Source organism: Bos javanicus, chromosome 6 (assembly GCF_032452875.1).
Source record: "Bos javanicus breed banteng chromosome 6, ARS-OSU_banteng_1.0, whole genome shotgun sequence".
Classification (NCBI taxonomy): domain Eukaryota; kingdom Metazoa; phylum Chordata; class Mammalia; order Artiodactyla; family Bovidae; genus Bos; species Bos javanicus.
Window position 1 is genome coordinate 64,967,759 of NC_083873.1, and position 24,428 is coordinate 64,992,186.

The 24,428-nt window shown below is 37.5% G+C and overlaps 1 protein-coding gene across 1 annotated transcript in view; it reads right to left on the reverse strand.

Annotated features, from left to right (window-relative positions):
• The window catches only part of GABRG1 (gamma-aminobutyric acid type A receptor subunit gamma1), a 94,528-nt gene extending 93,304 nt beyond the window's left edge, over positions 1-1,224 (reverse strand). Inside the window, exon 1 of the mRNA XM_061420062.1 lies at positions 86-1,224. Coding sequence (XP_061276046.1) covers positions 86-189 — 104 coding nt within the window. The 5' untranslated portion in view covers positions 190-1,224. The remainder of the gene's footprint in view (positions 1-85) is intronic.
• Positions 1,225-24,428: the final 23,204 nt, after the last annotated feature.

Genomic DNA, 24,428 nt, shown 5'->3' on the forward strand with positions numbered 1-24,428 from the left:
TTTAACCCAGAATGATTTCTAAAGAGAAACGAGGAGGGAGTGGGTAGATAACAGAGAATAGTTTGAAGTCCTTGAATTTACTCACCAGTTTCCCAGATGCACGGTCAGTAACAGGAACATCAACCTCACCCCTCTCCTTTGATTCCACAGAAGAAAAGGGGAGAAGAGAAGAGCTTTCCAAGAACCCATTGGGATCGCTTTTTCTTAGTTCTCCAGCCAGGACTTTTCCTCCCACCTCAGCTGCAGACTGGTGAGTACAGAAAGGAGACTGTGGAAAGGCTGTACACCTCCCAACCAGGTAGGATGCGACTCCCAGCGGAATTGAGCAAAGCGAGCCAATCAGACCGAGAGGATGCTGGTAGAAATTAGCTGAAAAAAAGTTGGGCCAATCAACAGCCCAAGGAGGCGGAGCTTCCCCTACTAGAAATCGAGCCCAGTAGGGAAAAGGGCTCTTTTCTTCCTAAAAGAAAAACAAACCTCTTCTCCCTGGCAGCCTCAGAGAAACAGTTGAGTGGCTCTGACAGATTTCCCTCCCTAGGGAAAGGCGGCTTCCTCCTAGCCTTCCCTCCTGACCGACTCTATTTCGGGAGTCTCCTCTCCCGCGTTTGGATTCTGAATCTGTCTTCCAAGAGGGATCCGTGGGGAGCTTGCCATGCCTAATTGGTTTTCCCCAGGCTCGCGAAGGTTCTGCTAATTTTGGTAATTACTGTTGTTACTTTGCGAGGGGCGGTGTCTCATTTCTTTGCAGACCCAGCACCTGGCATAATGCCCCACACAAATATGTTCTCGGGAGGTGTTGAAATATATAACTGTATGAGTGAATGAGCCAGCTGGGTGCATTCCTCGTAATCACGTTTCCTACCCACCCCACTTCCGTTGCAGTTACAAGTGAGAGGATTTGCCTTCTCCTCGCTCTGGGCACCAAATGATACTAAGGAACAATACCAGGCAAAAATTATCTCATTTTACAAAAACATAAACAAAAATCCGATTTTAGAGAGATTATTTCAGTCCTAGGAGCTGTAGATCGAATACATGTGTAATCCTTGTTCTCCCCTTTGCGTTTGTTGAGCTCCAGTGTTTGGTACCTAACTTCAGAGGCTCTGCTTTGAGTTTGCAGCAGAGCCCAACAGTTGCTATGGCAACTAGAAAGCCTCTGGCAGCCTGAACAACTGTACAGGCTGACAGTGGTGGCGGTGGAAGCAGGCTCGCTCTGCCCAGCCATCTTCCTCCTCTATGCCCTCCCAGATCGCTGCTTCCCGCAAAACCCGTGGGGTTGGAGCCTTTGGCTGTGTCCTTAATCATCTCACAACTACCTGGAACTGACCAGATTCAAGGGTGAACTGCAATTTACCATGGAGTTACCTTAGAGTATTTGTCACCCCAGCAAATAGTTCAAGGTAGTGGTAACAATGTGTATAAGTATCTGTTGCTACCCTAGCTTCTGAAATCACTTAAAGGAACTGGATGGGGTAACAAGGTTACAGATATTTTCTTGCCCAGAATAACAGATGGTGAAAAAAAAAGGGCTTTTCTCCTCTCTCTTTGGTTCTCGTCTCTTTAGTCTTCTCTGAATATAGGTATTGACTTCCTTATTTTTCTTCTACCCATTAATTACTAAGCATTATTCTCTTTCATCAAACCACATTAGTCAAGGTACCTCATACTAAATAATTTGAATAACAATAGTTTCATTATAATAAATTTTGAGAAGAATTGAATACAGTTAAAGGTTGATTTCAAAAGGAATCTGGGTAGTAGTTGTTTTTCTGGCCAATTAAGAACGCACTTTGCATAGCTGTTTAACTGTTTCATTGGGTGTACACACTAATTCACTGCTCTGGTTAGCCAGCAAACTTAGGAATGAATTTATTAGAAGTATGTGGTGAATAACAAATACTTGTCTAGGTACTCTTTGCATTTTTCAAAGATTAGGTAAGTTTTCTGCATATAATCAATATGATATCAATTTAACAATATGATATTACATATATTTATACAACGGTAGTTGAAAGTTCTCCCATCAAAAATTTTACTCTTATTGTTCTAATGCATAACTGAAAGATGCTGAGAGCCATTACAAAATATTAATGGAGAGGAAAGGTGAAGGATATATCCTTAGGCTACTATACATTGTTTATTGTTGTAAAAGATAAAGGACTGGAATAATTTCCAAACTGGGAAATTTTCTGTATTTTCTGAAATACACATTTTTGCCAATTTGGGGCTGAAATATTTCAAATTTATTTAAATCCTTTCTTTCAAACAATGTCATGTGACTTTTTATTCCTATGTCTCTTCCTTTGATTTTTCTTTTCCTTTTTGTAACATTTGTCTTCTGGGAAAGGGATCCTATTCTGCTGTCATAGTTAATTATAACTCCCTGTAAACTATGTTAGAGGGATGTGTGCCCTCCAGAACCTGATTTTGTATATCAGCCATGTCTTGACCCTGACAGTCTGTCTCATTTGATTTACTGAATCAGTTGTGTGTGTGTGTGTGTGTGTGTGTGTGTGCGTGCGTGCGGTGGGAGTTGGGGATGACACACAGTGTGAGCTCTGAAAAAAGCCAAGAAGGAAAACGGTGCTCATCAAACCAACCATAGTGTGTCATAGAGGAGCCTTATGGAGAAACAGATTAGGTGTTTTACACAAATCTAGATTAGAAGGCCAGAAGCTGCTATAGGGAAGAATCTAGACAAAACTCTCTGTCTTCCGTTAAGGCCGTGGTTTCCAAACCTGGGCATCTTTACCTCATAAGACATGTATCAGTGTCTGGAGACATCTTCAGTTGTCACAGCTTGGAGGGCGGAGTGAGCTACGGGCATTGAGTGAGCAGAGTCCAGAGTTGCTACCACACGTGGTAAAATGCAAAAGAGAGCCATCCCACAGCAAAGAATTATTGCGTTCAAACAGTCAATAGTACCAAAGATGAGAAGCCCTGCATTATGTATAAAAATAGAAAGAGTAGACTCATTCCCTTGCAGCTGATGATTTCCTAATATTATCATTGAAATCATCATACCCCTTCTCCTTCCTTTGATGTGCATGTTAACCCGCTTTAGTCAAGGCCAACTTTTTGCAACTGCATGGACTGCAGCCTGACAGCCCCCTCTGGGCATGGGATTCTCCAGGCAAGAATACTGAAGTGGGTTGCCATGCCCTCCTCCAGGGGATCTTCCCAACCCAGGGATCAAACCTACATCTCTCAGGTCTCCTACATTGGCAAGCAAATTCTTTACCACTGGTGCCACCTGGGAAGCCCTTCTTTTGACCAGCTGAGCCATAACCATTATTCATTAATCTCATATCTAGTTGTAATGACTATAAACTGATATTTCACAGCAATTTTTAAAAATGTATCCAAATATTAGACTAAAATGAATATTTGTACATTAGAATAAAATGTTTGGAGTATCTACTTACAATGTGAAGACATGGGCTTCTACCCAGACCAAATGAATTAGAATTTTTAGCAAGAATCTCTGGAGCTTCTTATGTGTCAAAATGTTTGAAAAACATAATCTGATAATCATCCCACAAAATGACTAGTGAGACAGTGACCTGATTATGAATGTGCAATTCTGGCCCTAGGAAAGCTAGATTTCCAAATGATTCACCTGTCTGTTGTTAATATGTTCATTGAAATATTTGTGAATAAATTTTGATGTCAGACACTGTACCTGACATTAAGAATACAGTAGTGAATAAGACTTACAACTTCTTGCCTTGCTTTCTTCATCTATAAAAAGGTGATAAGAATTTTTAGTCTATTGAGTTGTTTTAAAGATCAAATGGATGAACACAAGGGGATTGCTTTGAACAGTATGTGGATAATAGAGATTACTCAAAAAATGTTATTTGTCACTGTCATTTACTTGTTGAGAGTGGATTTCAAATATAATTTGCTTACTCCAGCAGTTGGTATAGAATCTGGCACAAAGCAGTATTCCTAGAATTTTCAGTCTTAGGGGACTATGGAGAAGATCAGAAGAACACTGATGTTCTCATCCTACCCTCAACATTGTCCTGAAAACTGGCTTCTCCAGAGCAAGAAGACAATTGGAGTCATGTCCAGTTCTCCTGATAACACTTTTCTTCTGATGGCCACAAATTCTATACAGTTAAAACTGTAATTGTAGCTTCCTAAACTTATCATTCAATATCATAATTTTGTGTTTGTTTTGTCCTGTCATATGCTATTCCTTCAGCTTATGGGGCCCTTCCTTCTTCTTCATCTCTCATTATTCTTCGAGAATGTTTAAGTGTTATTTTTCTCCAGGGAGTCTTTATTGATTGTTCACTACTTGCTAGTCTGTGGTACAGTTCTGTCATCCAATAATAGTTAATGTTAATTGAGTGTTTGCTGTGTCACCAGGCATTATTCTTAATGGTTCTGCATTATAGATGTATATAATACTCTCACAGCTTAAAGTAACCATTTCATATTTGTATCACAGAACATAACACATTTTTCTAAATGTGCCAAAGCTATCTGTATTTCTATCCAAATTATTAATTCTGTGTTTTTAGATTTTACATATAAAAGATTTCTAGTACTTCCTAGACCTGTTATTATATATATATTTAATATTATTGTAGTTTATCTATCTTTAGTATCATATATCTATTCTATCAGTACATTTCTCTCCTTAGAATTTAACTCCATGAAGTCAAAGATTTCATTTGTGTTCATCACTCACTCCTTTTGTCCAAAGCAATGGCTAGTAAGTAGTAGGTACTTGATAAATATCTATAGAATGAAAATAAGTGTTCAGAGAATAAATAAACACATGCATGGCTTTAATCCTTCTATAAATTTCTGGAGCCATTATGGGACCTCTTTCAACAGCATAGGTTCCAAGTGCCCATCTCTAATTAGACAAAATCCAGAGCTTGTTGCTTGACTTATTCCTTCTTATCACACCATGGGAATTAATTATTTTTCTCATTTACATATTGCCATGATAAATCTTAACACACTCAGGCACTTTAATTTATGCAATAAGATTATTATTTAAATCAAACAGAAGAGAGGGCCAGCATACAGAAATTTCACAAAACTGAAAGTACACACCCTTTCTTTGTCAATCTGTTCAATCTCCTTAATCCTGTACCTGGCCTCTGAAGTACAGCCAAGAGAGGAAATACTGATCATTGGTGGCAGGTAGCCATGGATTTAAAGCTTCTAAATCCATCCCATTTTTTGGTTTATATATTGTAGTTTCCAATAACCTTTTGCCACTGGTTATCACTATTCTTTCTCGTATCTTCCATGCTTTCTTTTCTAGCTGATTTCCTCTCAGTATGCAAATATGTCCGTAAAAGTGAAAGTGAAAGTCACTCAGTTGTGTCCGACTCTTTGCCACCCTATGGACTATACAGTCCATGGAATTCTCCAGGCTAGAATACTGGAGTGGGTAGCCAGCCTTTCCCTTCTCCAGGGTATCTTCCCAACCCAGGAAGTTGAACCCAGGTCTCCTACATTGCAGGCAGATTATTTATCAACTGAGCCGCAAGGGAAGTCCAAATACGTCCATGTAGACCATTAAACTTTGTACATGTACTACATTAACCTTATTACCTCCTCTGTTTTTTATGCCTATTCCTTACTCCCACTAATAACCATTCTTCTCTATTTTGTCACCACGCATTCACTCACCAAGCTTTGTGGTCTGGCCTCTGCGCCATGACACTGATGGCTCCAGGTTGCTAAATTCAGTAGAAGTTTCCCACATTCACCTTGTATTTCATTTCCATTGGATCCAGTTTATTCTCTTTCTCAAAACACTTGGCATCATGATACCATGCTTTCCTGGTTTGTTTGTTTTTTACATCCTTTAGCTGATTTATTTTAGGCTTCTTTGCATGCTTATTCTACCTGACCCCAATATTTCTGAGTTCCTCAAATATGAGTTCAACTTCTTTTCTTTTTTGCATCACACTTTCACATTGAGTAAACTCATCTATTTCCCAAGCTATTTATATAATTTTAAAACCTGAAGTGTATCCCCTCAAATTTAAAATCCAATAATTTCTATTGGGCCATAGATACATATATCAAATCAATCCCAGCCAGGTAGTCAAATGAGAAACCTCACATTTTTTCTAGATATGTGTATTGTCTAACCTGTCATTAATACTTCAATATTTGCAAAGCATATTTCCAGTCGCACGTGAGTGTGTGCTAAGTCACTTCAGCCGTGTCCAACTCTTTGCAACCCTATGAACTGAGCCTGCCATGCTCCTCTATCCATGGGGATTCTCCAGGCAAGAATACTGGAGTGGGTTGCCATGCCCTCTTCCAGGGGATCGTCCCTATTCAAGGATCAAACCCACCTTTCTTACATCTCCTGCATTAGCAGGCAGATTCTTTGCCACCAGCACCACCTAGGAAGCCTGTATCTCCCATCAACCAATGTAAATAGATTGCAGTGGCCATGGTCTCATATATAAAATAGCCTGGGTTCAAACTCAAGATCCTCTACTACTAATTGTGTAAGAATAGGAAGTTTACTCATTTTTCAGTGTCTTAATTTGCATTAGATTGATGTGAAAATTAAGTTAGTCAATTTGCATAAGGCTCTTAGAATAATGCTTGGCATATAGTAAGTGCTCAATCTTAACAATTATTACTATTGCTATTGTTATTATCATAATCCAACTAGTTCTCCTGCCAATTAATCCAAGCAGCCATCATCAGTTACATGGACTAAGTGCCTACCATTTTCAACCTTGCCTACTCCTAAATTACTCATTATATAACTAGCTGAATGGTAATTTTAAAGTAGAAATCTGATAATGTTTTTCTTATACATTCAGTGATTTTCCTGTTGTACTTAGGACAAAAGGCAAAGTTTTATCCTGGACTTTGAGACCCTCCAGCTTCTGGTCCCTACATCTCTCCCCTGCACCATCTTTTCAGTTCTTCCCTTCTCTCAACGTGTTCCTACCAGAATGAACTTACTTTTTTGTTTTTCCCATTGCCAAAACTCACTGTTAATTTTGGGCTTTACAAATGTTTTCCCTTTATCTTGGTCACTCCACCTCACACTTCACCCTATATCTGGCTATTCCATTACCCTCTTTTCAGTCTCAGCTTAAATGGCACATTCTCAAAGAAGCCCCAATTTCCAAATTTAAATTATGTCCTCTGTTATGCCATCTAGTAGCATTCAGTACTTTTCCTTTCTGACACTTGAAGTATAACTCACTGATTTATTTAATTCAAGAAATAGTCATAGAGCACCAAAGTTTTAAGCATTGTTTGATATATTTAAGGTTTTATGCATCCTTTGATATAGTGAATATATCATAATGAATAAAACAGAGATTCATGCTGTCATGGAGCTTACATTTTATTGAGCTTTAATAAATGAATGATATATTTTTCATTCTTAAATATATTTTTCACAATCAATTATTTTTGACTCTTTAAAAAAATTATTTTTAATTGGAGAATAATTGCTTTACAATGTTGTGTTGGTTTCTGCTGTAAAACAACCTGAACCAGCTATAACTATATAATCATCCCCTCCCTCTTGAGCCCCTCTCCCACCCTCTTCCCCATCTCACCCCTCTAGGTTGCCAGAGAACACTGAGCTGAGCTCCCTGTGTTTTATAGCAACTTCCCACTAGCTGTCTATTTCTCCCATGGTAGTGTGTTTATGTCCATGCTACTCTCTAAATTCGTCCCATCCCCTCCCTCTACCCCACTCCGCCAGGGATCACCTATTTGCAGGGCAGGAACTTAGGCACACAGACGTAGAGGATGGGCTGGTGGTCACAGCAGGGGAAATGAAAGGGTGGGACACATTGAGAGAGTAGCACTGAAATACATAAATTCCCTTTTGTTTAATTTTTACCTCTTATCTACACTGTAGCTCCTTGATGACAAGAGATTTTGGCTTTTTTTTTTCCCCTTTTATACATCGTCCCCAATGTCTGTGATTCTGCCCCCATCATATCCATTTGTTGAATGAAGAAATGAAGTACATTTCTACATTCACTGTCTCTAAAACTTTGAGCAGCATACTTCATTTCTGTAAGCTTACATTTATTCTCTATTAAAATAAATGTACAGGATATCAATATGAAGTTTTCAGAGTTGATGCACTAGTATTAGATAATACAAAAATGCCGAGCACATAATAGACCTCAATATACGGCTAAGATTTGGAATCAGGAGAGTAAACTCTTGTTAACATCATAAAGTATATGATTAAATTACACTTGTAAAAATAAGGTGTGTAGAGTCACCTTCAGTCAGTTCAGTCACTCAGTCATGTCCGACTCTTTGCAACCTCATGAACCGCAGCACGCCAGGCCTCCCTGTCCATCACCAACTCCTGGAGTCCACCCAAACCCATGTCCATTGAGTAGGTGATGTCATCCAACCATCTCATCCTCTGTCGTCCCCTTCTCCTCCTGCCCTCAATCTTTCCCACCTTCAGGGTCTTTTCAAATGAGTCAGCTCTTCGCATCAGGAGTCAGCTTACATAAATTTAAATCCTGTCTACACTAATTATTTTTGTGACTTTTGGCAAAACACAACATCTCTCTGAACCTCAGATTTCTCAATTACAAAGTGAAAATGAAAACCCCTAAAAAATTGGTATGAAGATCAAATACAATAATCTTATTATAACTTTTAATAAACAATTAAATAATGTAGAAATATTAGTTATGTTACTAATAATATCAGACAACAGTAGTATCACTGTTATTCTTTGATGATCAGTACCAAATGACAGTAATTAAAGAAGATATGACAAAGAAATGTGAAATGACAAAGAAATGTCAAGAGTTCACCATTTTTTAATCCTCACAGTTTTCAATTATTCCAATTATTATTGGAATTCTTTATTTGGACATCTTAATTTATTAAAATCCTGAAACATTTCTGTGAGACAGTTACTATTGTAATTCCTTTATTTTACAGATAAGGAAATTGATCTAGTAGATTTAGTACCTATTCATGTCAGACAGCAAGTAATTGACAGAATTCGGATTTGAATCCAGGGAGTCAGCATTCAGAGCCCACATTTGAACTACTATGTGATATTGTCTTCAGCATGACAGATGAATCATGATTTCTTCTTTAAAGAAGATAATTTATATATCTGCCATGACACCCTTTCCCACCTCAGGTCAACCAACACTGTTATTTTAGTGACTATGTACAAGGGCATCACTGTCATGAAAACCTTCTATATTTTACTTTAAAGGCCCACCCATAAAAATGTCGAAGGTGGGAAAGAGCTTTTGAAGAATGACGCTTAAGCAGCCATGATTCAAAGGAATACAGTCCTGTTCAGCTTATGAGACACTTACAGGAAGAGATCCAGGACTTGGAGATATATCAAAGCCTGACATTTAATGAAAACCTTAAAGGTCTTGATGAAGCTTTATTATATCAATTACTCATTCACCTTGTATATAGCCCAATATATTTTATTTTAAAAATGTCTTGCTAGCAGGACTGGCATTGAAATAGTAGCCCCGAGGGCATCTCTGAATGTGTCCTTATCTAGTACTTAACTCGCTACTCATCTAGTTAATAGCCTACAATATGTCTATTTATGTGGTTTTGACTAGCAGCTAAAGAATCATATAGTTTCATATGGCCACTATAGTCCACAGAGAGAGAACCTCCTTCTGCTTGCATATTTACTCCCTTATTTGTCTCACAGTAACTCTTGGTCCAACGAAGCATGCAGTGATTATATGTTAGTATCAGAAAACCATTTTTAGTCCTCAAATCTCCTTTTAGACCCATGAACAGATGCCATGCGTACCAAAAGAATTGTTCCTAATCACTCTGGGGAGCCTTTGTGAGAATAAATTCTAAGCCGACTAGATCAGAGTAGAAGAATTATAATGCTGAATTGTCAACATGTGTTGCAATAGGTACATTCACTAAGTGAAGATTCTGGATTCTATATGTTTAATCAAAAGTGTTTCTAACGTTGGCTTCAATGGTTGACTGATCCTTTACCCAAAAGTAACAAGTTATGAAGTTAAAATATCCATGGTACTGGAAAGCAGGTATCCAGAATTTTTAGAAGAGCTTTCTCTGGTGGCTCAGATGGTAAAGAATCTGTGTGCAATTCAGGACACCCAGGTTCTATCCCTGGGTTGGGAAGATCACCTGGAGAAGAGAATGGCAACCCACTCCTGTATTTTTGCCTGAAGAATTCTACGGACAAAGGAGCCTGGCCGGCAACAGACAGTCCATGGGGTCACAAAGACTCAGACACAACCGAGTGACTAATGCTTTCACTTTCACAAAGTTTTTAGAAGAAATGGACTTTAGCATATGGATTTGTCCAGCTTACCAGCTCCAATATAATGGCCTCTAAATTTGTCCAAGCATACTCCCTTAATTTTAATGTATTCACTGGGGAAGTTCCAGCCACCTTGAACCTCTTGGGTGTCTCTTACATGTAGGCCAGATAATAGTGGGAAATGCTGCCATCAAACTGGATTCCCCATTTCAGTGGGGTTAATGGGAGCTCAGGGATTCTATGTATTCAATGGGCTTGATAGAATTCTAGAATGTCAGGGGCCTAGTGAAAACACTTATAGTCAGGGTTAAGGTGGGCATCAGTACAGAAATATATACCAGAGGCAACATGATAATCAACCTGGTTTGATCCACAGAGACCTTTCCTGTTGTTGCTGTTTAGTCGCTAAGTTTTGTCTGACTTTTTGTGACCCAAAGAACTGTAGCCTACCAGGATTTTGTCCATGGAATTTTCCAGGCAAGAATACTGGACAATTCCATTTACCATTGCAACGAAAAGAATAAAATATTAGGAATATATCTACCTAAAGAAACTAAAGACCTATATATAGAAAACTATAAAACACTGGTGAAAGAAATCAAAGAGGACTCTAATAGATGGAGAAATATGCCATGTTCATGGATTGGAAGAATCAGTATAGTGAAAATGAGTATACTACCCAAAGCAATTTATAGATTCAATGCAATCCCTATCAAGCTACCAACAGTATTCTTCACAGAGCTAGAACAAATAATTTCACAATTTATATGGAAATACAAAAAACCTCGAATAGCCAAAGCAATCTTGAGGAAGAAAAATGGAACTGGAAGAATCAACCTGCCTGACTTCAGGCTCTACTACAAAGCCACAGTCATCAAGACAGTATGGTACTGGCACAAAGACAGAAATATAGATCAATGGAACAAAATAGAAAGCCCAGAGATAAATCCACGCACCTATGGATACCTTATCTTTGACAAAGGAGGCAGGAATATACAATGGATTAAAGACAATCTCTTTAACAAGTGGTGCTGGGAAAACTGGTCAACCACTTGCAAAAGAATGAAACTAGAACACTTTCTAACACCATACACAAAAATAAACTCAAAATGGATTAAAGATCTAAATGTAAGACCAGAAACCATAAAACTCCTAGAGGAGAACATAGGCAAAACACTCTCCGACATACATCACAGCAGGATCCTCTATGACCCACCTCCCAGAATATTGGAAATAAAAGCAAAAATAAACAAATGGGATCTAATTAAACTTAAAAGCTTCTAAACAACAAAGGAAATTATAAGCAAGGTGAAAAGACAGCCTTCAGAATGGGAGAAAATAATAGCAAATGAAGAAACCAACAAACAACTAATCTCAAAAATATACAAGCAACTCCTACAGCTCAATTCCAGAAAAATAAACGACCCAATCAAAAAATGGACCAAAGAACTAAATAGACATTTCTCCAAAGAAGACACACAGATGGCTAACAAACACATGAAAAGATGCTCAACATCACTCATTATCAGAGAAATGCAAATCAAAACCACTATGAGGTACCATTTCACGCCAGTCAGAATGGCTGCGATCCAAAAGTCTACAAGCAATAAATGCTGGAGAGGGTGAGGAGAAAAGGGAACCCTCTTACACTGTTGGTGGGAATGCAAACTAGTACAGACACTATGGAGAACAGTGTGGAGATTCCTTAAAAAACCAGAAATAGAACTGCCTTATGATCCAGCAATCCCACTGCTGGACATACACACTGAGGAAACCAGAATTGAAAGAGACATGTGTACCCCAATGTTCATCACAGCACGGTTTATAATAGCCAGGACATGGAAGCAACCTAAATGTCCATCAGCAGATGAATGGATAAGAAAGCTGTGGTACATATACACAATGGAATATTGCTCAGCCATTAAAAAGAATACATTTGAATCAGTTCTAATGAGGTGGATGAAACTGGAGCCTAGTATACAGAGTGAAGTAAGCCAGAAAGAAAAACACCAGTACAGTATTCTAACACATATATATGGAATTTAGAAAGATGGTAATGATAACCCTATATGTGAGACAGCAAAAGAGACACAGATGTATAGAACAGTCTTTTGGACTCTGTGAGAGAGGGAGAGGGTGGGATGATTTGGGAGAAGGGCACTGAAACATGTATAATATCATATATGAAACGAGTCTCCAGTCCAGGTTCGATGCACGATACTGGATGCTTGGAGCTGGTGCACTGGGACGACCCAGAGGGATGGTATGGAGAGGGAAGAGGGAGGAGGGTTCAGGATGGGGAACACATGTAGACCTGTGGTGGATTCATTTTGATATATGGCAAAACCAATACAATATCGTAAAGTTAAAAAAAAAAAAAAGAATGCTGGAGTGGGTGGCCATTTCCTTCTCCAGAGTATCTTCCTGACCTAGGGATCGAACCCATGTCTTCTGCTTGGCAGGCGTGTTCTTTACCACTGAGCCACCTGGAAAGCTCCACAGAGATCTGTACTGTTAGCTAAATGGTATCGGTGTCCTTGGAACTGAAGTAGATGATCAGCCTATAGAATCTTATTGATTTGTATAATCAAAAAGTCACTAGGTCCAGTGAAGATGTGATGTGAATTATCACAAAAGAGTTCAAGTCCCTCAAACCAGTTTCTAGTTTTGAATCTAGGGCCTCTTAATGAAGGGGAGGTGAGATTTGCTTAAAGAAGTTTATAGATACACATACAAAAATTAATTCTATAAATTTATGTCCTGGCCTTCCTCAAAGAAGTCCTGCCACCGTTTATCAGAGTGACTATAGAAGCTGAATAACCAGATTCCTTGAGACTATAAGGCCCTCGTTCTAACTTACAGCAATTACTGGAGACCCCAAATGCCACCATGGTCCAAGGTAGCCACAGTAGGCATCAATAGATATAAGATCATTTATAGTTTGGGATACTCCCAAAATAGACCTACGTGCACCTTAACATATCATGTGGTTTTTTTCCCAGTTATACATAGTTGGGAGGCACATACTTAGCAACTGGTAGAATATTGGAGAAGGCAATGGCACCCCACTCCAGTACTCTTGCCTGGAAAATCCCATGGATGGAGGAGCCTGGTGGGCTGCAGACCATGGGGTCACTAAGAGTAGGACATGACTGAGCGACTTCACTTTCACTTTCATGCATTGGAGAAGGAAATGGCAACCCCCTCCAGTATTCTTGCCTGGAGAATCCCAGGGATAGGGGAGCCTGTTGGGCTGCCGTCTATGAGGTCGCACAGAGTCGGACATGACTGAAGCGACTTAGCAGCAGCAGCAGCAGAACAGTGGATTAATTCTGTGACCTGTGGGGAACAAGCTCAATTAAAAGTCACAGAACAATGCAATACCACATCTCTGCCACATCAAAGACATAAAAGAAGACAGAGTGGTGCTTCTTACTAAATAGAAATTTAGCTTATCTGTTTGGCTTATTCACAAAGCAAATGGATATAAGAGAAAAGAGTGGATTAGCAAAAATCTAATTGGGTAATGATTCCAATTTCAGCTCTTTTCCTAGATGTGATTTTATTGCTGGAGTGAATCTTCTCATAACTGGTGTGTAGAAAATAGATCAGTGGTGAAACTCAGTAGAAGTTACCAGAGAGTCAGAATACACTGTTGCTGACTCACCTCAGGGCCAAATCAAACATCCAGCCCAGTGACATAACCTAGTCAAAAGAGAGCTTCTGTGTGTGCTAGTTGCCCAGTCATGCCTGACTATTTGTGACCCCATGGACTGTAGCTTGCTAGGATCTTCTGTCCATGGAATTCTCCAGACAAGAATACTGGAGTGGGTAGCCATTCCCATCATCAGGGCATCTTCCTGACCCAGGTATCAAACCTAGCACTCCTGAATTGCAGGCAGTTTCCTTACCATCTGAGCCACCAGGGAAGCCCTTATTGTATAAGACATCATATTTTTTCATTAAATTGAAGACACCATTCTGACTGGATCTGGTGAACAAGAAGGAACTACTCTAGACACCTTGGTAAGCCACATGCATACTAAAATGTGGGAAAAGAACTCCACAAAAATGAGGGGCCTTATTTACACCTTGATGAAATTACTAGGGGTTCAATGACCTGGGCATGGAGATATTCCTGTGAAGGTGAAGGAAAACTTCATGCATAAGGTCCTTTCTATTATGAAAGAAGGAACATACTGTCTCTTTGGATTTTAGAAGCAACATATCCCTTGTTTAGGTTTATTTCTCCAGCCCATTTACCAAGTAACTTTAGAGTATCTGTTTTTATTAAGGATTTTATTATTTTTACTAGGACTTAAAAACATAGAAAACTCTGCAATAGATTTAGACTACTGCACAAGAGCCTCTACCACTTGAGCCAAAAGTGAATGCTAATCCAATTATGTCTGAAAGGATTTTAGTAGATAGGGATACTGTATGGCATTTATGAACAGACTTCTGTTGGTGAAACACAAAGCAGACTTTTAAAATTTTAGAGCAAAGCTGTACCATCCTCTTCAGATTAATATTCTCCTTTGAAGAGATAAATTCTGGCTTGCTACAGGTCTCTAATAGAGATTGAACACTTACCATAAGCCACCAAGTTACCCTACAAGCTGAGTTACCCTTCATGAACTGGTACTGTCAGCATGGACAGAAGTCCACAGTCAAATGATAGCAACACATAAGAGATCAGGCTTGAATGAGGCCTGAAGGCATAGATTAAGACATACAAGCAAATGGCTAAGATGTCTATGCCCCCTACTCCCTAGCTCCTTTGTGTTCCTCTCAGTCTTCATGCTCAGCCTCACTTTGTTGTTTTTATTCAGTCACTAAGTTATGACCAACTCTGTAACCCCGTGGACTGCAATACACCAAGCTTCCCTGTCCTTCACTATCTCCTAGAGCTTGTTCAAACTAATGTCCATTGAGTCAGTGATGCCATCTGGCCATCTCATCCTCAGTCGTGCCCTTCACCTCCTGCCCTCAATCTTTCCCAGCATCAAGATATTTTTCAATGAGTCAGTTCTTCACATCAGGTGGCCAAGTACTGGAGCTTCAGCTTCAGCTTTAGTCCTTCAAATGAATATTCAGGGTTGACCTTCCTCAGGATGACTGGTTTGATCACCGTGCGATCCAAGGGACATGTAAGAGTTGTTCTGCAGCACCAAAATTCAGAATTATCATTTTTTGTGTGTGTGCTCAGCCTTCTTTACAGTCAAACTTTCATCTGTACATGACTACTGGGAAAACCATAGCTTAGATTATATGGACCTTTGTCAGCAAAGTGATGTCTCTGCTTTTTAATATACTGTCTAGGTTTGTCAATAGCTTTCTTCCAAGGTGCACATGTCTTTAAAATTTCCTGGCTGCAGTAACCATCCACAGTGATTTTGGAGCCCAAGAAAATAAATCTGTCACTGTTTCCACTTTTTCCCCTTCTATTTGCCATGAAATGACAGGACAGGATGCCATGATCTTAGTGTTTTGAATGTTGAGGTTTAGGCCAGATTTTTCACTCTTCTTTCACCTTTATCAAGAGGCTCTTTAGTTCCTCTTCATTTTCTGCCTATCTCAGGTTGTTAATATTTCTCCTGGAAATCTTGATTCCAGCTTAATTAACATCCCTTGTGATTAGAGAAATGAAAATCAAAACTACAATGAGGTATCACCTCACAAGGTTCAGATGGCCATTATCAAGAAATCTACAAACAATAAATGCTGGAGAGGATGTGGAGAAAAGGTCACCCTCTTGCACTGCTGAGAATGTAAATTAATATAGCCATTATGGAGAAAAGTATGTTGATTTCTTTAAAACTAGGAATAAAACTACCATATGACCCAGAAATCCTACTACTGGGCATATACCCAGAGAAAACTACAGTTCTAAAAGACACATCTACCCCAGTGTTTATTGCAGGACTCTTTATAATACCAGGACATGGAAGAAACTAGATGTCCACTGACAAATGAATGGATAAAGAAGTTGTGGTATATATGTACAATGGGATATTACTCAGCAATAAAATACGTGAATTCAAGTCAGTTCTAGTGAGATGGATGAACCTAGACCCTATTATACAGAATGAAGTAAATCAGAAAAGGAAAAACCAATATCGTATGTTAACTCATATACATGGAATCTAGAAAAATGGTACTGATGAACCTATTTGTAGGGCAGCAATAGAGATGCAGATATAGAGAACAGGCTTGTGGACACTGTAGCAGAAGGAGATTATGGGACGAATTGAGAGAGTAGTACTAAAACATATACATTACCCTATGTAAAATACCCAGTTGGAATTGGCTGAATGATGCAGGGAGCTCAGTATGGTATTCTGTGACAGCCTAGAGGGTTAGGATTGGGTAGGAGGTAGGAAAGAGGTTCAAGAGAGAAGGGGTATATTTATACCTATGACTGGTTCATGTTGATGTATGGCAGAAACCAACCCAATGCAATTATCCTCCAATTAAAAATAAATAAATTTTAATAAAAGAAAAAATAATCTTCACCTAGAGTTTCATTAAGCATTTCCTATGAGTAGTAAATAGAGACTGAAAAAAAAATCAGGCCTTATTTACAAATGATTCGGTAGAATTGGCACCCCAAAGTAGATAACTTCAGCTTAACAAAGTATTATTCCATATCCTCCCAAATAAATTGAAAAAATCTTTTTCCAGGAGGCAGAACATTGAGTAGTAAATAGTTTTGTTGGATTTTTTTAAAATAAGAGATTGTTAGGAATAGAATCTACATCGATATATAGGTTGTGTAAAGTCAGAGACATGGAAGAGCCATATTTGGAATCAGTGACAAGAAGAATGGGGAAGAGATATTTGAATAGATCTCTCTGAAGGAACAGAATATCAAGTTATTTTTCATTCCATCTGTGATTCTCACCAAAGATACCCTCAGCAGAATAAGTCCTTTATATTCACATGAACAAATGTTGTGCTATATGACTACCCGCTTTCTCTAACCATCCATGTTCTTACAGACTATAATCTTACACAAAGTGATGAAAGTTACACATAGATTCAATAAATAACATAGATTCACTGAGAATGGTCTGACTTGGAAATTTTCCAACCAGTCAATATCAGATGCTAATACTTAGCTCCAAACATTATACCATTCCTTGAGGGCATTAATTAGCCACCCAGCAGCAAGTGGATTGAATTGGACCCTACCATGGATGCCATTTCCTTCAGCAAGTTAACCTGAGTTTCAAGATTGGAAGTTGTGAGAAACACCCTAGTTTCCAGTTTTTCTTCACTCTTCATCCCTTTGCAGCCAGCTTTCTTCCAAAATTTCTATCCCTGCTGACTTATAGCCATTTTTTACCCACCACCACCCATGACATTCTATAGCAGTCTGACTTATTTTGAACAAAAATAAAGGGTGCTCTGAGAGAAGTACAAATTACAAAGTCTCCAAGAATATTAATGTCTAAATATTTGAGAATAAACATGGGCTAATGTGTTATCCACCCAGTCCATTCTAAAGGAGATCAGCCCTGGGTGTTCTTTGGAAGGAATGATGCTAAAGCTGAAACTCCAGTACTTTGGCCACCTCATGCGAAGAGTTGACTCATTGGAAAAGACTCTGATGCTGGGAGGGATCGGGGGCAGGAGGAAAAGGGGAAGAAAGAGGATGAGATGGCTGGATGGCATCACCAACTCGATGGACGTGAGTTTGAGTGAATTCCAGGAGATGGTGATGGACAGGGAGGCCTGGTGTGCTGCGGTTCATGGGGTCGCAAAGAGTCGGACACGACTGAGCAACTGAACTGAACTGAACTGAACTTAATGTGTTATCACTATGTAAAACATATTTTTAAATTAAATTTTTATCAACAGACCCCACATACACACAATCATCAGATATTGCCATATATTTTCTGTATTTCTATACTGTATATGTGTTCCATTTTAGCCATTAGTATTTCATATTATAGTGTTTGTCATAATACCATATGGCAAATTATCTGTAGCAAAGACTCTTTTGTCTGTGCTTCTAATAATACCTAGCAACAGTAAGTACACTAGTTGTTGGATGAAAAAGTAAATTTATAAATTATCTTTCAGTCAGTCTATCTATCTAGGTAACTAGCTATAGAAATAAGACTAGCATTTACGTCAAGAAAGCATAATGAAGAATTGAAGACTTGTCATAAATTTGAGTGCATGGGATGGGATGTCAGGGTTAATGCAGGGAGATATTTCTTAGTAGAAATTGAGATGGTACAAGGGTCTGGTACAAGTTAAGTCTTTCAGAATTGTGATATATTGCATTTTTATTGATTCAAACAAAAGTTAGAAGTTAATCAGGTGAATTGTATTACATCTCATGGGTAAAAGAGAAGAATATATTTGTCTGGATATCAAAGGTTTTGATAAAGAACAAGAGTATGGACAATTAATCTCTGAAACAAATTATGAGACACAGAAATGAGGAATAAAAAAGCAAATAATGTCAAACAAAATATTTTACAAATGGAGTAGATGAAGAGAAGGAAGCATCTACAAATTTGCATAACACGTATACATAATAATGTAAGTATACCCACTCCAGTATCCTTGGGCTTCCCTTATGGCTCATCTGGTAAAGAATCTGCCTGCAATGCAGGAGACCTGGGTTTGATCCCTGGGTTGGGAAGATCCCCTGGAGAAGGAAAGGCTACCCACTCCAGTATTCTGGCCAGAAGAATTCCATGGATTATAGTCCATGGGGTAGCAAAGAGTCGGACACAACTGAGCAACTTTCACTTTCACTTTCCCCAAGATTAAATATTTGGTTAATACAGCTGATTCCTAGAAGTCTTTATAGCATTTTCTGCCATATTTTCACATCAGAAGAATTATGAGCATCAGTGTGCTATTCTCTGAAAATGAATTTTTTTTTAGTATTACTATATTGTTTCTTCAAATTCAGTAGTTCACTTGGTAAAGATTTCTTCATTATTGCTAAATTTTTTTAATTGAAGTTGCTCAATCGTGTCCGACTCTTTGCGATCCCATGGACTGTAGCCTACCAGTCTCCTCCGTCCATGGGATTTTCCAGGCAAGAGTACTGAGTTGGTTGCCATTTCCTTCTCTTGGGGATCTTCCTGACCCAGGGATCGACCCCAGGTTTCCTGCATTGTAGACAGATGCTTTACCATTATTTTGTCATTATTGCTAAAGACATCCATAAATATATTTCCAAAAATAAATAATCCTTAATTATTTATAAATAATCCATATTTAATCCATAAATAATCTTTCCCAGAACAAATGTTTGAAATAGTTATGAAGGCATGGAATTAACTGCCATTGTCTTTAGGAACGAATTTGTTATCAATATTTTTTTTCCACTGAGAAAGTTTAACTTAAAGAACATGTTAGATAATTTCATTCCTTTACAAACATTGAAAAATAGCACAGGACTTAGTAAGTTTGGAACCACATTTCCAAACTAGGCTATTGAACAGAAAGACCTAGTGGAGGCTTTAAAAATAGAAATTTCACCACCCTATACCACATGATTCAGTTTCACTAGGTAAAATCCTGAAATTTATATTTTTAACAAACTTCTCAAGAGATAGTAATACTGACGCAAAGGATATATAGACCTGCATTGAAACCACTGATACCATATACAATTGCAAAATGTGGTCAATACATATTTGCTCACTGAATATATAAATGACCAACTTTGCAGCTTGGCTAAATGTATCACATTCCTAGGGATGTTAAAATATTTCCCACAGCTTAACAAGTATTTATAAGCCAACATCATGGTGATCCTTCTCTTAGGGTTTGGTAACTTCTAAATGAAAAGATGAATGGGATTCATTGTCTTTGAACTCCATTTTACATAAATAATATGTATGTATTTTTTTCTCTAAGAAGAAGCTCCATTTCATTCTCACTGATTCAGCAAATATTTGACTATCAATAAGGGATTCTTTCTTCCATCTCCCAAAGGTTAAGAACCATTGCCCTAAATTACTCATATTGCTGTTGATTTGCATGCATGCTAAAATCTTTCCTCTAGGCTCACAACCAACATCATTTGAATGTTAAACAAAGTGCAATTACCAAGAATCCATATGCCCTTAGAATAAAAAGGGAAGAGTATGATCAGGAAACAAGGCCAAATAACATAATTTTTTCCACAGTAATTTACATGTAGAATAGCCTCAGAGGTTTAAGCTTTTCATATTAGAATTCAAGACAGAAATCCTTGCTCTGAGATAACTTCATCAACCCTCTCTATAGCTCAACTGGCTACATTGGAGGAACTTGCCTCTGACAGACATGGTAAATGGTCATGGCTTTGAAGTCCTCAGGGTACATACTGTTTCAGTCTGTTTAGTAGCTGTAGTCTGTGTGGATTTAAAGTTGGTTAGTCAACCAAACAAGGACACTACAGATTTAATTGATCAATGTCACCCTGAAAGAAAATTAAAAAGTATGTTTTGCAAGGTAATGAAAAATATGAAGCTAGGAGAGAAAGCTTTCATATCTACTGCATGACAGAATTTAGCTTTGGGAAATCTTGACACAGTTAAAATCTAACAGAAACAAGTATAAAGAACATTGCTTATATCTCATGATTATTGAGATATATGTTACAAGTGTTAAAATTTACCCTGCTTAGGAGTTTGATTCTGTAGGTTTTGACACTGTCACTATGAAGTGACAGTAAAATATTCCCACTATCCCAAAAGTTTCACCATGTTCCTCTGTAGTCAATCTATCTCATACCCAGTCCTGGCAATCACTGTCTTGATACCTGTCTCTATACTTGGCCTTTTCCAGAATGTCATATAAACAGAATCTTGAAGAATGCAATCTTACATTTCTGTGTCTTTCATTTAGCATAATAAATTTGAGATCCTTCCTTATTAGAAGTTATCAATATTCTGCTTCTTTTATTTGGGAAAAATATGTAACTGTATGGATGGTCCAAGATTTATTTATTCATTCACCAGTTGATATATAAATTTTCTTTTTTCCAGCTCCTCTATAAGCCTTTGTATACAGTCTTTTGTGGACATATGTCTTTATTCTTTTTGTTAGATGCCTGGGGTGGGGATTACTGGGTTGCATATGCTACATACTAAATTATATTATATAACATAGATACATTTTATACATTGTATAAAAACAACTAAATTGTGCTCTAAAGCAAATGACTGCACCATTTGCTTTCCTGGAAGGAGTGTATGACAGTTGCTCAGCGTTCGTGTCTGCACTAGATATTGACATTTTTAGCCATGCTAATATATGCATAATGAAATCTCATTTTGGTCTTTATTTGCATTTTCCTAAAAAATAGGGATGTTGAACCTCTTGAAAGTGCTTGTTTGCTATCCAAATCTCTTTTATGGTTAAGAGTCTGTTCAAAAGATTTTTTCCCATTTTTTAATGGATTTATTTTTGTTACTATTATTACAATTGAATTGTGAGAATTTATATGATTTTTAATGGATATGTGACTTGTAAATACTTTATTCAATCTTTAATTTGTCTTTTTATTTTCTTCAATGTGTATAAAAGACCAAAGTTTGTAATTTTGATTAAATACTGATATCAGTTTGATTTCTTTTATGGATTATACTTTGCATGATAAAGAAATTTTTTCTTAATCCAAGCTCAGAAAGATTTTCTCTTATGACTTCTAAAGCTCTGTAGTTGTAGGTTCTGTGTTTAATTCTATGATCCAATTAGTGTAGATTTTTATGCCTTGTGCAAAGTATACATAAAAGTCTCCTTCTGTTCATACAAATACCCAACTGGTACATCACAACTTGTTGAGATGACTATTCCTTCTTAACATTGTATAACCTTGTCAACTTTTTTTTGAAAATTAATTACTAACATATATGTAAACCTATTTCTGTACACTGTTATGGTTCAATGATCCTTTTGCCTATATCACACTATCTGGATTACAATAGATTTGTTGAAAAAGTCTTCAAATCAGATATTGGAAGTTCTGTTACTTCTTGTCTTCAAAATTGTTTTGACTTTTAGGTTCTTTGTGCTGTGCTTAGTCGCTCAGTCGTGTCCGACTCTTTGCAACCCCGTGGACTGTAGCCACCAGGCTCCTTTGTTCATGAAGATTCTCGAGGCAAGAATACTGGAGTGGGTTGCTATGCTCTCCTCCAGGGGATCTTCCTGACGCAGGGATCGAACCCAGGTCTCCCACGCTGCAGGCAGATTCTTTACCGTCTGAGCCACCTGGGAAAACCTTAGGTTCTTTACCAGTCCATAAATATTTTAAAACAAGCTTATCAATCTGTAACAAAACAAAAAGTCAAAAATACCACTGGGATTGTGTTTGATATTGTTTTGGATCCACAAATCAATTTGGGGATAATTGATATGTTAATAATATTGGGTCTTCCAAATCAACTTTCCATGTATTTAGGTTTTCTTTGATTTCTCTCATTGATGTCTTAGTTTTCATCATATTCATCTTTTATACACTTTGACAAATTTTTCCCTTTTAGTGCTTCACATTTTTGATCCCACTGTAAATAATACTTTAAGTTTTTTGTTTGTTTTCAGCTGCTTGCTGCAAGCATAATTTTTGTTTCCTCATTTAGTTTTTATTTTTAAAATCTTGACTACATTCGGTTAAAATTACTCCTGTAGATGTCACTTTACATGATATTTTAAGTAATAAAACTTAAAATTCAATTTAAATACGTTATCACCTATATACATAAAAATTATTTTTAATGTACCCAAGTACATCAAAGTATGAATAAAATAAGTTTTAGTTATTTCTTTCTCATCTCTGTACTTTTAGATTTTGTTTGTTTGTTTTGTTTGCCTTATTTTTCAGTTAAGACTTTTATTATGAGTATTAATGGTTACAGAGTACATCACTGCCTTATTCTCCATCTTAGCAGGAATTAATTCTCAATATTGTATCTATAATATCAACTGCAATTGTTTGGTAAATACCTTTAACCAGGTTGAGATTGTTTTCTTTTGTTCCTCCTTTGCTAACAGTTTTTATCATAAATGTCAAATTATTTTTGAAAAGGCAAGGAATGGAGTATTTGTAAAAGCCTCTGGAGAGTGTAGTTTTGCCAACTCCATGACTTATACATAGCTCAGCTGGTAAAGAATCCACCTGCAATGCAGGAAACACCAGTTCAATTCCTGGGTTGGGAAGATCCCCCGGAGAAGGGATAGGATGCCCACTCCAGTATTCTTGACTAACCAAACCTGTCAATCCAAAGGGAATCAATCCTGAATATTCATTGGAAGGACTGATGCTGAAGCTGAAGCTCTAATATTTGGCCAGCTGATGTGAAGAGCTGACTCATTAGAAAATACCCTGATTGCTGGGGAAAGGTTGAAGGCAGGAAGAGAAGGGGATGACAGAAGATGAAATGGTTCAATGGAATCACCAACTCAGTGGACATGAGTATGAGCAAGCTCTGGGAGATGGTGAAGGACAGGGAAGCCTGGAATGCTGCAGTCCATGGGGGTCACAAAGAGTTGGACATAACTGAGTGACTCAACAATAGCAATGTTACACCAATTCACAAAGAGTTTAAGAAAATTAAAACAGTTTATATAATTCCAATTATGCACTCTCGTCCATTCTGTTATTTTTCTCATAATATTACTTTTATATATAAGGCCCACATTATATTTGTTCACTTTTACTTTAGAGAATCAAATATATTTTAAAATATTAACAATAAGAAGGTATGCAATTTCTATCTGCATGTATTTTAAAAATTTTATTTCCCATATTCTTTTTGCTTTACCTAGATTCAAGTTTCTATCTGGTATAATATTTCTTAACATGGTCTGAAAAATTTCTTAACATGATCTGCTGGCAGTGAAAAATGATCTTTATTTCATTTATTTTTTGTAAGATATATTCTTTGGATGTAAAATTCTGCTTTGGGTGTTTTTATTTTTCACCCTGTGGTTTGAAGATGTAAAACTGTCTTCTGACTTGCATAATTTCTGATCAATAAGATTATTTTTAAATTTTTTGGTGTGTAATGTTTTCTTTTTAGTCTGATTATATTAAAAATTTAAAATACTTTCCCACATATTTTGACTATGATGTATCTAAGTGGATAGTTTTTTGTTTATTTCTCTTTGAATATATACACAT